The sequence below is a fragment of the Heterodontus francisci genome, chromosome 5 (assembly GCF_036365525.1).
Source record: "Heterodontus francisci isolate sHetFra1 chromosome 5, sHetFra1.hap1, whole genome shotgun sequence".
In the NCBI taxonomy this organism is placed as follows: Eukaryota; Metazoa; Chordata; class Chondrichthyes; order Heterodontiformes; family Heterodontidae; genus Heterodontus; species Heterodontus francisci.
This window is the reverse complement of record NC_090375.1, coordinates 66,815,972-66,831,336: the sequence shown is the minus strand read 5'-3', so window position 1 is coordinate 66,831,336 and position 15,365 is coordinate 66,815,972. Positions and strand designations below refer to the sequence as shown.

The 15,365-nt window shown below is 43.9% G+C and overlaps 1 protein-coding gene across 6 annotated transcripts in view; it reads left to right on the top strand.

The window, feature by feature from the left end:
* The window catches only part of LOC137369892 (probable C-mannosyltransferase DPY19L4), a 114,070-nt gene that overhangs the window by 49,174 nt on the left and 49,531 nt on the right, over window positions 1-15,365 (top strand). For all 6 annotated transcript variants that reach the window (XM_068031574.1, XM_068031576.1, XM_068031573.1 and 3 more), the window contains exons 5-7: window positions 1,106-1,227; window positions 3,420-3,565; window positions 9,522-9,645. In XM_068031574.1, the coding sequence (XP_067887675.1) occupies window positions 1,106-1,227; window positions 3,420-3,565; window positions 9,522-9,645 (392 nt within the window). The remainder of the gene's footprint in view (window positions 1-1,105; window positions 1,228-3,419; window positions 3,566-9,521; window positions 9,646-15,365) is intronic.

Here is a 15,365-nt window from a genome sequence, read left to right as displayed (position 1 = left end):
CCATTGTGCTGTTGGATCTCTGATGTTTCACACATGCTGTGCTTCATTGCTGATGACCTCCTCACTGGTGTGGTCATTCTCATGTGTAACCAAGCCATCTTTCATGGCGAAAGCCTATCAGGCAAGAAACTTAGTTACATAATGTTGTATAAAAGTGATTTGCTCAGTATGTTTAAATAAGCTTGGAGCTGCATTTTTCTTTCTAAACTACGAAAAAGGTAAGACAGGGGTCTAGGGGTTCCCAACAGCCTTTGCCTGGTCTAACAGTAACAGGGTTTAATTTTAAAAACACCGTGTTTTTAGCTCCCCCCCCACCCGCCCCTTAGTGAATCCTTGTTCACTGCTTTCCAACTGTAAGGCAAATAAATCAGACAAGTTTTCTTAGATTTAAACAAGAAAGGTGGAAGTTTATTAATCTTAAACTCTAATTCGGTTAACGACTATGAGTACACAACGCGATCACGCTAGCATGCATATGCAATAAACACACGCAGATAGAGACAGAAAAAGTAGAAGGAATAAAGGGGAAATGTTTAAGGCAATATCTGGTAATTATTTACGGCCCTTTAAGTTCAATGTGGAGTCTTTGGTTGCCGGTAAGTCTTACTGTTCATTGGGGCCCAGTGCACGCTTCAATTTGTTTCGTTGTAGGAGTCTTTTCTCTCTTGAGGTTTAAGCGGTGGGTCCAGAGGCTTGTGAGAAAGCGAGAGAGGCTGTCTTGTTCCAGGTTCAGTTACAATCTGCAGTCTGAATTCAAACTGTCCTGTGAGCACAATTCAAATCTCCAGTTTGGCCAGCAGGTTAGTCATGTGACTGAGTTTTTTCAACAAACCCCCCCCCTTGCGTCTTTTGTGGATTCCAAAGTTCTCGGGGTTGGGGGTGGGGTTGTTGGTGTAGTGCTGTCTCTTACCCTGACCATTGTTCAGCCCAATCTCTGTTAATTGAATCAGTGAGCAATTCTTTTATCTCTCCAAGCACTGTCAAAATTAATGTTCATATGACAAAATTAATATGCCTCATTCTTGGCTGGTGGGGGTCTTCTTGACAATATGTTACACTATTTCAATATTCCTCTTTAATGGAAGATATTTTATTTTACCATTAGGCCTTTTTGAATTGATGCATGATAACAAGACGTTGTCATTAAGGACCCTTAATTCAGTGCAGCAAATCAATTTGTATCCAGAAGTCTTCGCTGGCATTCTGTACCGCATTACCGGTAGTCAAGTATGTACTCGTCAATGTGTAGTGCATGTATAGACACTATCTTTGAATGCAGTTTGTTTTATTGTTTTTATTCTGAATATGAAGGCACTAAGAGAGCTACGGTTAAATGTTTTTGTGGTGTCGGGAGAAAATATATTTTATAGCAGTAAGAGCACTACTAATGTAGGGTCTTAAAGGAACTTTTGTCTGATACGACAGAACATTGATAATCTTTCATAGTGGAGTAACAGCCCTTGTGAAAAGTTCCTAAATTACTATACACTGCTGATTGCTCTGCCTATCCCTACTCAGCTGCATCTTTCCATTGCTACCGTAGTTGTCTGCTGTACTCCTGTTGGTAATATCTGCTGGCTTACAGCTCTCTTGTATACCTGCCCATGACTCCAGTTCCTTAACCCATGAGAGATTGCCAAAAACACCATCCTTGAGCCAACTGCCCGCCCTCTGCTGCAGGGAGCTGAGGGTATTACATGCTGACCTCCAGTGTTCCTGACAACAGCCGCTACTGAAAGTGCTGATCTTATTGAAAATAGATACAGAGCCTGGCTGTTTAAAGGTGCTTCTCATAACAACAGCAGGAGGATCTAAAAGTGGTTTAGCCCTTAAATACTTATCAGAAACTCACATTTTAAGTTTTTTAAGTTTTTCTCTCAAGGGTTTTCAGCAAGTTATTTCTTTGAATTGGAATAAGTAAAATTAACCATCACAGCTGGGAAATGCAACACTAGTCAAACTTGCGGAAACCATGCTGTCAACTCCAAACACTGACTCGAGTACCTTTTAAACCCATAATATGTACATATTTCTCTGCTGTTCAATAATTTCAGAGCACGCCTGACCCTCCCCCTTTTTTTGAGTTTACTTTGTATTTTTTATTTTTATTGTAGTTTGTTTCATCATTACACTTTTTTACCATGTGTCCGCCCACTTTTTTTTTTTCTTTTTTTTTTCTTGTTTTTGCTAGTGGCTAGGGCTTTCATTATTCTGTCATTTAACAGCCTGTCTGCACTAATGCTTTTTATTTCACCGCACCATTAACACACTCTTAGTCTTTGCCCCATGACCTCCTTGTCAGTTATTCTCTGTGACCCTCTGTCCTATCAACACCTGCCCATTTGTTCTCTTTTGCCCCACCCCCACTTTATTTGCTTAAAACCTATTACATTTCAAACCTTTGCCAGTTCTGATGAAAGGTCACTGATCTGAAACGTTAACGTTGCTTCTCACTGCACAGATGCTGCCAGACCTGCTGAGTATTTCCAGCATTTTTTTGGTTTTTGGTTTTATTTCAGATTTCCAGCATCTGCAATATTTTGCTTTTATTTCTCTGCTGTGTTTTATTTGTAGTTCCAGTCACCTCTGCACACTGCTATGGCTAGGTAAAGCAACATTGGATTTCTGTACCAAGTCCCTAAAAAAAAAGGTGCCTGTCGCAATGTGATTTATTTTTTATGAAATATGGGTTCTGGGGGATAAACATTTTTAATGAATATACAATAATATGGCCTTATTTTGGAGTGTTTCTTCAGCAGAGCTATTATATTTGGGTGGCACAGTGACGCAGTGGTTAGCACCGCAACCTCACAGCTCCAGCGACCCGGGTTCGATTCTGGGTACCTCCTGTGCGGAGTTTGCAAGTTCTCCCTGTGACCGCGTGGGTTTCCGCTAGATGCTCTGGTTTCCTCCCACAGCCAAAGACTTGGAGGTTGATAGGTAAATTGGCCATTGTAAATTGCCCCTATTGGAGGTAGGTGGAAGGGGAATTGAGGGGATGTGGTAGGGAATATGGGATTAATGTAGGATTAGTATAAATGGGTGGTTGATGGTCGGCACAGATTCGGTGGGCCGAAGGGCCTGTTTCAGTGCTGTATCTCTAAATAAAATAAATAAAAATAAATAAAAAATTTGTGGGTGTCGGTGCTGTAATATTAATAAGACCATTCTTCGTAACTTCCTAATTAATGGTAAGTCAATCCCTTTTTGAATCCCTTTGTGAAGGTTCGTTCTTGGCACCCAACAGGAAGCTTGGCTTTCAGGGAGCATTGGTCAGAGATAGGGCTGCGACAGGATCATGAAATTATCTGAATGGAGCATTCTAGAGACTCTGCTTAATACATCTGTCCATTCTGTGCAAACTTACTTTGCAGAAACTGGCATTATTAAGTTTTTTTTTCTTTTCAATTTTTCTGTAGGAAGCAATTGAGCCAGTATATTTTTACATTGGCATAATATTTGGATTGCAAGCAGTTTATGTGACTGCCCTGTATGTCACAAGCTGGATGCTGAGTGGGACATGGATGGCAGGCATGCTTACAGTAGTGTGGTACATTATCAACCGGTAAGCCTGTCTTAATGCAGAAATTGGATTTTCTTATCTTTTACCATCGCAAACAAGGTATGTACCTGCACATAGTGGAGTGTTCTTTAATGTATGTAAGTGCATTATTGGACATCCATGGACCTAATTAAGGAAGTAAAACTTGTGCTAATTAGGTTAGAATTCCTTACCTTGTGATTTTCCACTGAAATATGACATGGTTGCTGAAGACTTTTTTCAAACAGGCACATCTGCAAACTAATTTCTGATTATTGACCGTCATTCTTTTAAAGCTGCGTAACCTGCTTTGGGAGTGACGGTAAGCTGGTGCTTTTGTTTTTTGTTTTCTTTTGTTGCATTTTATCCTGTGCACGTTTTTATAGCCCATTTTACACTGAATTTTAGCTTAATATTCTCTGTTTCTACCACTAATTAATTCAAAACCTTTATGTTCATTGGGTAGATATTCGCCTGGAAGTTCCTCTTGCTCAGTGGATTAGTTGTGCAGGACTGCACAGAGGCCACTGCTCCTGCACTGGAGTTGGCCAGCCCCGATCCAACCCACTCTTGCCCAAACAGGTGTCTATAGACCCTGTCAGAGTTGCTTGGGCATGTCCAAAAAAAAAAAATGTACACGCTACATCAGAGAAGCAGTCTCAGAACTTTTCCCTCTTCCACAGACTGAACTTCAAATTTCATCCACAACTGGGATGGCTCTGGTTCTGGTGGTAAAAGTCTATGCAACTGAGTTTGTTTTTGAAGCAGCTGCAGATGACACCCGGTCAAAGCAAACCAGATGCATCAGGTTACTGATGTCTTATTTACCACAGTGAATGACCTTATCACTTGCTTGAAAAATGACCAACAGCAGGAGGGGGCTTTGCACTCTCCAAGATGGTGCAACATTCAGGATATGTTTGGCAAACTTCTACAGAATGATCATTTTTTTTCCTCCCCTGTGCTGATAACTTCCTCACGTGCAACATAGAATTTGCCTACTAGGTTGCATCTTTCTTTGAAGCCCAAAATTGCAGATTTTTCGGGATGATGCTCCTTGGATTCAAAAATGAGAGCCTAGTTTTACTGTACCTCCTTCGGCCTCCAGAGCTCTCCTGTTAAAGGGGTTCTGCAGTACCCTCAACTATCATTTTCACTCCAGTGAAGTTATCATTTTGCTTGCTGCTAACACATTTCTCGGAGTAATTACTGTCCTCTTAAGGTATAGCAGCAGCTTATTAAATCTGTTTCTGAACTGACATTCAGCCCTCAACCCAATGCTTCAATCTGTACTGGGATTACTCAGTAAGTACAGCACTGTATTTCATAGAACAATACAGCATAGAAAGGGGCCATTCGGTCCATCGTATCAGTGCCAGCTTTTTGAAGAGCTATCCACTTAGTCACACTTCCCTTTTTCCCCACGCCCTCCAAATGTCTCCTTTTCCTGAATATATCCAATTCTCTTTTGAACATTACTGTTGATTCTGCTTCTACCTCCTTTTCAGGTAGTTCATTCCATATCATAACTCGCTACGTTCTCCTAATCTTCCCTTGGTTTTAATTGCTGGTTGTCTTAAATCTGTGTTCTTTGGTTACTGCTAGTAGAAACACTTTGATCTTATCTACTTTATAAAAATCCTTCATAATTTTGAATGCATAAATAAATGAACTTCATGAAGCCTGCTGTCAAGGGTGGTGCTATTGTTGTCTGGCAGACTGACCTCTACCTTACAGAGGCTGAGCGCCAACTCTCAGACACTTCTTCCTACCTCCCCCTGGACTATGACCCCACCACCAAACATCAAGCCATTGTCTTCAGGACTGTCACTGACCTCATCTCCTCTGGAGGTCTTCCCTCTACAGCTTCCCACCTCATAGTCTCACAACCCCGAACAGCCTGCTTCTATTTCCTTCCCAAAATACACAAACAGGACTGTTCCAGTAGACCCATCATTTTAGCCTGTCCCTGCCCCACTGAACTTATTTCCTCCTATCTTGATTCTATTCTTTCTCCGCTCATCCAGTCTCTTCCCACCTACATCCGTGATTCTTCTGACACCCTACGTCATTTTGGCAGTTTCCAGTTTCCTGGCCCTAACCGTCGCCTCTTTACTGTGGACGTTCAATCTCACTACACCTCCATCCCCCACCAAGGTGGTCTGAGGGCTCTCTGCCTCTTCCTTGAACAGAGACCCAACCAGTCCCCACCCTCCTCTGCCTGGCTGAACTTGTTCTCACATTGAACAACTTCTCCTTCAACTCCACTCACTTTCTCCAAATAAAATGTGTTGCTATGGGTACCCGTATGGGTCCTAGTTATGCCTGTCTTTTTCTGGGGTATGTCGAACATTCCTTGTTCCAGTCCTACTCAGGCCCCCTTCCCTCACCTCTTCTTCCGGTATATTGATGATTGTATTGGTGCTGTTTCCTGCTCTCGCCCCAAACTGGAAAACTTCATCAACTTTGCTTCCAATTTCTACCCTTCTCTCACCTTTACATGGTCCATCTCCGACACTTCCCTTCCTCGACTTCTCTATCTCCATCTCTGGGGATAGGCTATCCAGTAGTATTTATTGTAAGCCTACTGACTCCCGCAGCTACCTTGACTACACTTCCTCACTTCCTGTAAGGATTCCATTCCATTCTCCCAGTTTCTCCGTCTCCAACGCATCTGTTCTGATGATGCAACCTTCCACAACAGCGTCTCTGATGTGTCTTCCCTTTTCCTCATCCGAGGATTCCCCCCCACTGTGGTTGACAGGACCCTTGACTGTGTTCAACCCATTTCCCTCACATCTGCCCTCATCCCCTTCCCCTCCCTCCCAGAACTGTGACAGGGTTCCCCTTGTTCTCACTTTTCATCCCACCAGCCTCCATATCCAAAAGCTCATCCTCTGCCATTTCCGCCACCTCCAGTGTGACACCACCAGCAAACACATCTTCCCCTCCCCTCCCCGTCAGCATTCCGAAGGGCCCATTCCCTCCACGACACCCTGGTCCACTCCTCCATCACCCCCAATACTTGGTCCCCTTGCCATGGCACCTTTCCATGCAATCACCGGAGGAGTAATACCTGCCCTTTTACCTCCTCTGTCCTCACCATCCAAGGTCCCAAACCCTCCTTCCAGGTGAAGCAGCGATTTACTTGTACTTCTTTCAATTTAGTATACTGTATTCGCTGCTCACTATGCAGTCTCCTCTACATTGGGGAGACCCAACGCAGATTGGGTGACCACTTTGCAAAACACCTCCACTTGGTCCGCAAATATGATCTTGAGCTTCCAGTTGCTTGCCATTTTAATTTACCGCCTTGTCCTCATGCCCACATTTCTGTCCTCGGCCTGCTGCAGTGTTCCAGTGAACATCAACGCAAGCTCGCGGAAAAGCACCTCATCTTCTGAAGAGGCAGAAGATGCAGGAGTATTCATGTGTGGTGTGCCACTCTCAAACCGATATTCAGCATTGGATACTGTTGGGAGTAACGACACCATGAAGGAGTGCAGGCCAGACCACGGCACCAATGCCACCGTCAGATTTTCAGGAGCTAGGGAGGAAGTTAAAAAGTAGGACCTCGAGGGGTAATAATCTCTGGATTACTGCCAGGGCCGTGACTAGCAAAAATAGAAACAGGAAGATAGGGAGGATCAATGTGTGACTTGAGGCATGGTGCAGGAGGGAGGGCTTCAGATTCTTGCGACATTGGGATCAGTTCTGAGGCAGAAGGCACCAATTCAAAAGGGACGGGTTGTGCCTCAACAGGAATGGAGCCAACGTCCTGACGGGGGGGTTCACTAGTGTGGTTGGGGAAGGTTTAAACTAAATTGGCTGGGGGATGAATACCAGCATGTAGAAGTAAAAAATAATAATCGGGCGCATAAGGGTGTGAGAGTGCTGGATAGTACTAGAAAAGGAAGTAGTACCATATTCGATAGGAGCAGAGAAAGAAGGACTATGAGGAATGCAAAGACAGGGTTGAAATGCATGTATGTAAACGCACAAATTGTGGTGAATAAGGTTGATGAGCTACAAGCACAAATAGCTATGTGGGAATATGATGTAGTGGCAATAATGGAAATGTGGCTTAAAAATAGTAAGAAATGGGTGCTTAATATTCAAGGATATAAGGTGTTCAGAAAAGATAGGGAAGGAAAAAAGGGAGGTGGGTGGCAGTACTGATTAGGGGAGCTTTGTAGTGTTAGAAAGGGAGGGTGTCCTTGAAGGTGCAAAGACAGAATCCATTCGGTAAGAGAAGCAAAAGTCTATGATCACACTACTGGGGGTATTCTGTAAGCCTCCAAATAGTGAGAGAGAGCGAGAGAGGAACAAATCTGCAGGGAAATCACAGAGATGTGCAAGAAATATACAGTGGTGATATTGGGGGACTTGAATTACCCTTGCGTATGGCCACCCATCTATCCTGAACTCTCACTCCCTGTGGGGTGACCACCTCCTGGAACGTTCGATCCAGGAAACTCTTATCCTCCCTGAAACTCCGCAGTGACTCCAGCTGCCCCTCAAGCTCAGAAGTCCTGAGCTTAAGCTCAGGCAGTTGGAGGCACTTCCTCCACACGTGACTTCGAACCCCCAAGACACATGAAGTGTCCTGAAGTTCCCACATGGTGCAGGAATTGCAAGCAACAGGTCTCAGATGCCCATCCATGATCTTTAAAAAAAACAAACTCTATTCCCTTTTTTAGGAACTAGTTGGTACCTTGCTTTTAATTTTATTTATTAAAATTAAATTAATTTTAATTAATGCCTCCAGACTCTTACTCTTATGAATTCACTTACTGCTATTTTTTTATCCCGATTTGAAATGTTATTAGTTTAACTAGTTAAGCTATAAAATTAATATAGTACATTATAGTTTCCCTGTCCTGGTTTAAACCACTGCCCTAGTTTTAAAAACAAACTAATACTCACCAACCACTCACTTACCTGCTGTCCTTTGGCATCACTCCTTGCATTTTGGAAATGCACCAATCAGGTCCATGCTGTTCCCCCACGTGCTCTCTCTTATTCTCTGTCACTGCTGCTGGTGTCACTGATCAGGTCTGCACTGTTCAGCCCTCTCCCCTCAGCACCACCCCCCCCACCCCCCCCCCCACCTCACCCTCACACCTCTCCACCCTCCCCTGCCACCAACACCTTTTTCCTCTTCTCAGTGCTAGTTTCTCTGATCAGGTCTGCGCTGTTACCCCATTCTCTGTCTTCTATCCTTTGCCGCTGCTGCTAGTGTATCTGATCAGGTCCATGTTGTTCTCCTGCTCTCTTTCATCCTCCGCCACTGCTGCTGCAGCTGGTGTCTCTGATCAGGTCCTATTGTGGAATCAAATTCCTAAGAGATGCCAATCTAAAGTAAATATTTCATGGTATTAGTAGTCATGACAGAACAGCTTCACCATGATAGTGTAGAGTTTGATAATATAGGTGGTGCAGGAATTCATTGTTTCAATACACTCATGAGTTTTATTTTACTTACTTTAGCATGCATTAGCCAATCAACATTGTCTTCACAGATGTTGCTTTATTATGACTATTCCTTGCACTTTAACAACCTTGGAATGTCCCGAAGTGTTACAGCCATTGAAGTACTTTTGAAGTGTAGTCACTGGTGTAATGTAGGGACAGGCTGAAGCCAATTTGTGCAGAGGATTTACGTAGCAGATAAACTGTTTTTAGTGATGTTGACTGAGGAATAAATATTGGCCAGAACACTGAGAACGTCCTTGTTTTACTACAAATCGTACCATAGGATCTTCAATATCCATTTAGTTTAAAGTCTTAATCAAAAGATAACACCTCCAACAGTGTAACACACCCTCAGTACTGCAGTATCTGCCTAAATTGCTTGCTTCAGTTTCTGGAGTGGGCCTTGATTCCACAACCTTCTGTCTACCACTGGGCCAAGCCTGACACCTACACTTAGACTTCAGAATTGCATGTGCCTTAATCTGATTTCATTTATCTATTTTAGGATTGATACAACCAGAGTGGAACATACCATTCCTTTAAGGGAAAATTGGGCATTACCATATTTTGCATTACAAGTTGGGGCACTCACAGGCTATCTGAAAACCAACATTAATTCTACTATGGAGGTGAGTGTGGTTAATCACAGCAATCCAAATTTAGATTAAATGTTTTGTGTGATGCTTAATAATTGGAAAACCTGCATTTTCTTGCTGCCTGTATTTTTTCTCCTGTCTTTGACTTTCAGATGTTGCTTGTAGTAGCACCAACATAACTTTGAGGATGGCTACTAGATACATAGATTTTACAGCATAGAAACAGGCCATTCGGCCCAACAGGTCTATGCTGGTATTTATGCTCCACATGAGCCTCCTCCCACCTCACTTCATCTCACCTTATCAATATATCCTTCCTTTCTTTTTTCCCTCATGCTTATCCAGCTCCCTCTTAAGTGCTAGTGTGGACAGAATAGGGCAATTAGGAACACATGAGCATTATCAATTATCATGAAACCATAGAAAACTACAGTACCAAGAAGGAGGCTATTTGGCCTATAGTGCCTGTGCTGGCTTTTTGAAAGAGCAGTCTTGCTTAGTTCCACGTCCCTACTTTTTGTCCATAACGCTGTAAGTTCTTCATCCTCAAATACCTGTCCGACTCCCTTTTTAAAGTTGCTTATGGAATCAGCTTCCTCCACCTTTTCAGGTAGTGTGTTCCAGATGCCAACAACTCAGTGAAAAGACTTTTTTTTTTAATTCATTCATGGGATGTAGGCGTCACTGGCCATGCCAGCATTTATTGCCCATCCCAAATTGCCATTGAGAAGGTGGTGGTGAGCTGCCTTCTTGAACCGCTGCAGTCCATTTGGGGTAGGTATACCCACAGTGCTGTTAGGAAGGGAGTTCCAGGAATTTGACCCAGCGACAGTGAAGGAACGGCGATATAGTTCCAAGTCAGGATGGTGTGTGACTTGGAGGGGAACTTGCAGGTGGTGGTGTTCCCATGTATTTGCTGCCCTTGTCCTTCTGGTTGGTAGAGGTCACGGGTTTGGAAGGTACTGACTAAGGAGCCTTGGTGCATTGCTGCAGTGCATCTTGTAGATGGTACACACTGCTGCCACTGTGCGTCGGTGGTGGAGGGAGTGAATGTTTGTAGATGGGGTGCCAATCAAGCGGGTTGCTTTTTCCTGGATGGTGTCGAGCTTCTTGAGTGTTGTTGGATCTGCATCCATCCAGGCAAGTGGAGTGTATTCCATCACACTCCTGACTTGTACCTTGTGGATGGTGGACAGGCTTTGGGGAGTCAGGAGGTGAGTTACTCGCCTCAGGATTCCTAGCCTCTGACCTGCTCTTGTAGCCATGGTATTTGTATGGCTACTCCAGTTCAGTTTCTGGTAAATGGTAGCCCCTAGGATGTTGATAGTGGGGGATTCAGCGATGGTAATGCCGTTGAATGTCAAAGGGAGATGGTTAGATTCTCTCTTGTTGGAGATGGTCATTGCCTGGCACTTGTGTGGCGCGATTGTAATTTGCCACTTATCAGCCCAAGCCTGGATATTGTCCAGGTCTTGCTGCATTTCTGCACGGACTGCTTCAGTATCTGAGGAGTCACGAATGGTGCTGAACATTGTGCAATCATCAGCGAACATCCCCACTTCTGACCTTATGATTGAAGGAAGGTCATTGATGAAGCAGCTGAAGATGGTTGGGCCGAGGACACTACCCTGAGGAACTCCTGCAGTGATGTCCTGGAGCTCAGATGATCGACCTCCAACAAACACAACCATCTTCCTTTGCGCTAGGTATGACTCCAGCCAGCGGAGGGTTTTCCCCCTGATTCCCATTGACCTCAGTTTTGCTAGGGCTCCTTGATGCCATACTCGGTCAAATGCTGCCTTAATGTCAAGGGCAGTCACTCTCACCTCACCTCGAGTTCAGCTATTTTGTCCATGTTTGAACCAAGGCTGTAATGAGGTCAGGAGCTGAGTGGCCCTGGCGGAGCTCCTCATCTCCCCTCTAGATCTTCTACCAATGATTTTGGAATCCATGACCTCAAGTTATTGACCCAGTTGTCAGAGGGAATTTTTTTTCTTATTCATTCCATCAAAATCTCTCATCTTGAAAACCTCTATTAGCTACTTTGTTAACCTTCCCTGTTCTAAGGGGAACAGTCCTAACTTTACCAGCCTCCCCTAATAACTGAAGTCCCTCATCCCTGGTAACATCCTGATGAACCTCTCTACAGTTTCGAATACCTTTACATTTTTCCTGAAGTGTGATGTCCAGAATTACCACAATATTCCAGCTGAGGCCTAACCAGTGATTTATAAAATTCTAGCATGATCTCTTTGCTTTTATATTCTATCCCACAATTTATAAACCCGAGTAACCCATATGTTTTTTTAACTCTTATCAACTTGCCCTGGCACCTTTAAGGGGGTTTGTGTATGGACATCAAGCTCTCTCTACACATCTACACTTTTCAAAACATGCCATTTATAGTATACTGTGCATGGGCAAAGCACTGGGCTGGCTGGCTGGCTGACAGGCAAGAGCAAAAGCTTTGGTGGAGTGGCTAGTGTGGGTGGAAAAATGCTGTTATCCTGAGAACAGACAGCAGGTTCACGCTCCACGGAACCACTGCCACTCCCTAGTTGGAGGATCGATTGCTGCACTGCTGTGATGCCCTTCAGGCCCCTTTGAATACTGCTATCTGCAGCCGTGATGGCACATGAGCTTGCATGAGAGCAAGTTGATCTTATCTTACTTCATTCTGAGCTTTCACTGCAGGACCCAGCCTTTTCTGCTGCAATGGAAACTGAGACATCAGACCCGCAGGCGCTCTGCATCGTGGTTGGGTCTGCATGTGTGCTAATGCAGTTGGCCATAAACTTCCACGCTGGAAAGGTTGGCCTCCAAGCTCTGCGCAAAGCCCTGTGCCAAGTTGGTGCTGGACTCCTCCATGATCCTTGACATTGCACACAGGTTTTCTATCAGGCTTGCCAATGCACCAAGCATTTCATTGTGCATACCCATCAGCTGTAGCCCACCCCTTTGAAGTGCTCATTTGACTTCTCTGCAGCAGAGCTCGTGTGCAAACTTGTCCTCTGATGAGCTGGCACCTGTGGTACCCTTGTCCTGGCTGCAGGCCACTCGTGCCCAGTTTCTCACAGCATGCAGATCCCGCCTGTAAGCTATCCTCTAAATTACATGCAGTGTTAGTATCTGAGCTGCAGGCTGCAACTGTTCGTGATTGATTCACAGTGTTTTTTCTTCATCGCTGCCTTCCTTCTCTTCCACCTCTTGCTTTTGCTCCACTGCCTAGCCAGGTTGCAGTTCTTGGGTATTTGAAAGGAGAAAGGCACAAGGGGAGGGTTGTGATGAGGTGAGGCGGTAAAGCAAGAGGTGTAACTTACACAATCTGCAACTTGTAAATGAAAAGAGATTGTGGGATGAGGGGGAAGTAGGATGTGAGAAGGAGGATTAGGAATGAGGATACCATCATCATCTATGATTTCAACCCCTCTGCTGACCATGGCCTCAGCGACAGCTGCTTCAAAGATGGTGACCACTGTCTCCTCCATCAGGGTAAAGGCATGCAGCTATGTCTGTCCCCTGGCAGTCAGCTCCTGCTGCTTTCAGTTATTGTAGAGTCATAGAATGGTTACAGCACAGAAGGAGGCCATTTGGTCTGTCGTATCCATGGCGGCTGTCTGCAAGAGCAACTCAGTCCCATTCCCCTGGCCTTTCACCGTAACCCTGCAGATTCTTTTTTCTGTTCAGATAGTTATCCAATTCCCCTTTGAAAACCACGATTGAATCTGCCTCCACTACACTGTCAGGCAGTGCATTCCAGATCCTAACCACTTGCTGCGCAAAAAATGTTTTTCCTCACGTTGCCTTTGGTTCTTTTGCCATTCACCTTAAATTGGTGACCTCTGGTTCTTGACTCACGCCAGACCCCTCATGATTTTGAACACCTCTAACAATTCTCCTCTCAACCTAGCCCCAGCCTGATCAATCTATTCACTTAACTGAGGTCTCTCATCCCTGGGATCATTCTTGTAAATCAGTTCTGCACCCTCTCTAGTATCTTCACATTCTTCCTAAAACGTGGTGCCCAAAATTGGACATAATACTCCGGTTGAAGCCGAACCAGTACTTTATAAAGGTTCACCATAACCTCCTTGCATTTGTACTTTATGCCTCTATTTATAAAGTTCAGGATCCCTTCTGCTTTATTAACCACTTTCTCAACCTGCTCTGCCAACTTTAATGATTTGTACACATATATCCCCAGGTCCCTCTGCACCTGCATCCTCTTTAGAATTATGCCCTTTATTTTATATTGCCTCTCCTTGTTCTACCTACCAAAATGTATCACTTCACACTTCTCTGCATTAAATTGCATCTGCCATGTATCTGCCCATTCCACCAGCCTGCCTATGTGCTCTTGCAGTATATCGCTATGCTCCTCATAGTTCACAATACCTCCACGTTTTGTGTCATCTGCAACTTTTGCCCTGCAAATCTAAATCTAGGTCTTTAATGTAAATGAAGAAAAGCAGTGTTCCTAGTACTGACTCCGTTGGAACCCTACAGTATACCTTCCTCCAGTTTGAAAAACAACTGTTCACCACTATTCTCTGTTCCCTGTCACTCAGCCAACTTTGTATCCATGCTGCCACTGTCCCTTTTATTCCCCGGGCTTTGACTTTGCTGACAAGCCTGTTTGGCACTTTATCAAATGCCATTTAGAAGTCCATGCACGCCACATCAACTGCATTACCCTCATCAACCTGTTACCTCATCAAAAAAACTTAATCAAGTTAGTGAAACATGATTTGCTTTATCCAAATCCATGTTTTTAATCCACCTTTCTCCAAGTGACTCTTAATTTTGTCCCAGATTATTGTTTCTAAAAATATTTCCCATCACTGGCCTGTAGTTGCTGGGCTTATCCTTTAAACACCCCTTTTTGAAAAAGAGTGTAACATTTGCATTTCTCCAGTCTTCTGGCACCACCCCTGTATCTAAGGAGGATTGAAAGATTATTGCCAGTATCTCTGCAATTTCCAGCCTTGCTTCCCTCATTATCCTCCTGATGAGTTATCAACTTTAAGTACAGCCAGTCTTACTAATACCTCCGTTTTGTCAATTTGTTTAGCCCATCCAGTGTCTCAACTAGCTCCTCTTTCACTTTGACTTTGGCAGCATCTTCTTCCTTGGTAATGACCGATGCAAAGTACTCGTTTAGTACCTCAGCCATGCCCTCTGCCTCCATGTGTAAATCCCTTTTTTTAAAACTCTCTAATCAGTCCCACTCTTCCTCTTGCTGCCCTTTTACTATTTATATGCCTCTAGAAGACTTTTGGATTCCCTTTTATGTTAGCTGCCAGCCACTTCTCATATTCTCTCTTTGCTTTTCTTATTAATTTTTTTCATTTCCCCTCTGAACTTTCTATATGCAGTTTGGTTCTCACTTGTATTATCAACCTGAAATCTGTCATATGCTCCCTTTTTCTGCTTTGTTCTGTTCCCTATCTCTGCCATCATCCAGGGAGCTTTGGCATTGTTTGTACTACCTTTGCCCCTCGTGGGAATGTACCTCAACTGTACCCAAACTATTTCATCTTTAAAGGCAGCCCATTGTTCCTTTACAGTTTTGCCTGCCAATCTTTATTCCAGTTTACCTTGGACAGATTCATTCTCACCCCACTGAAATTGACCTTTCCCCAATTAATTATTTTTACTCTGGATTGCTCCTTGTCCTTTTCCATAGCTAATCTAAACCTTATTAAACTATGATCAATGTTCCCCTACTGGCACTTTATCCACTTGATCCCCCT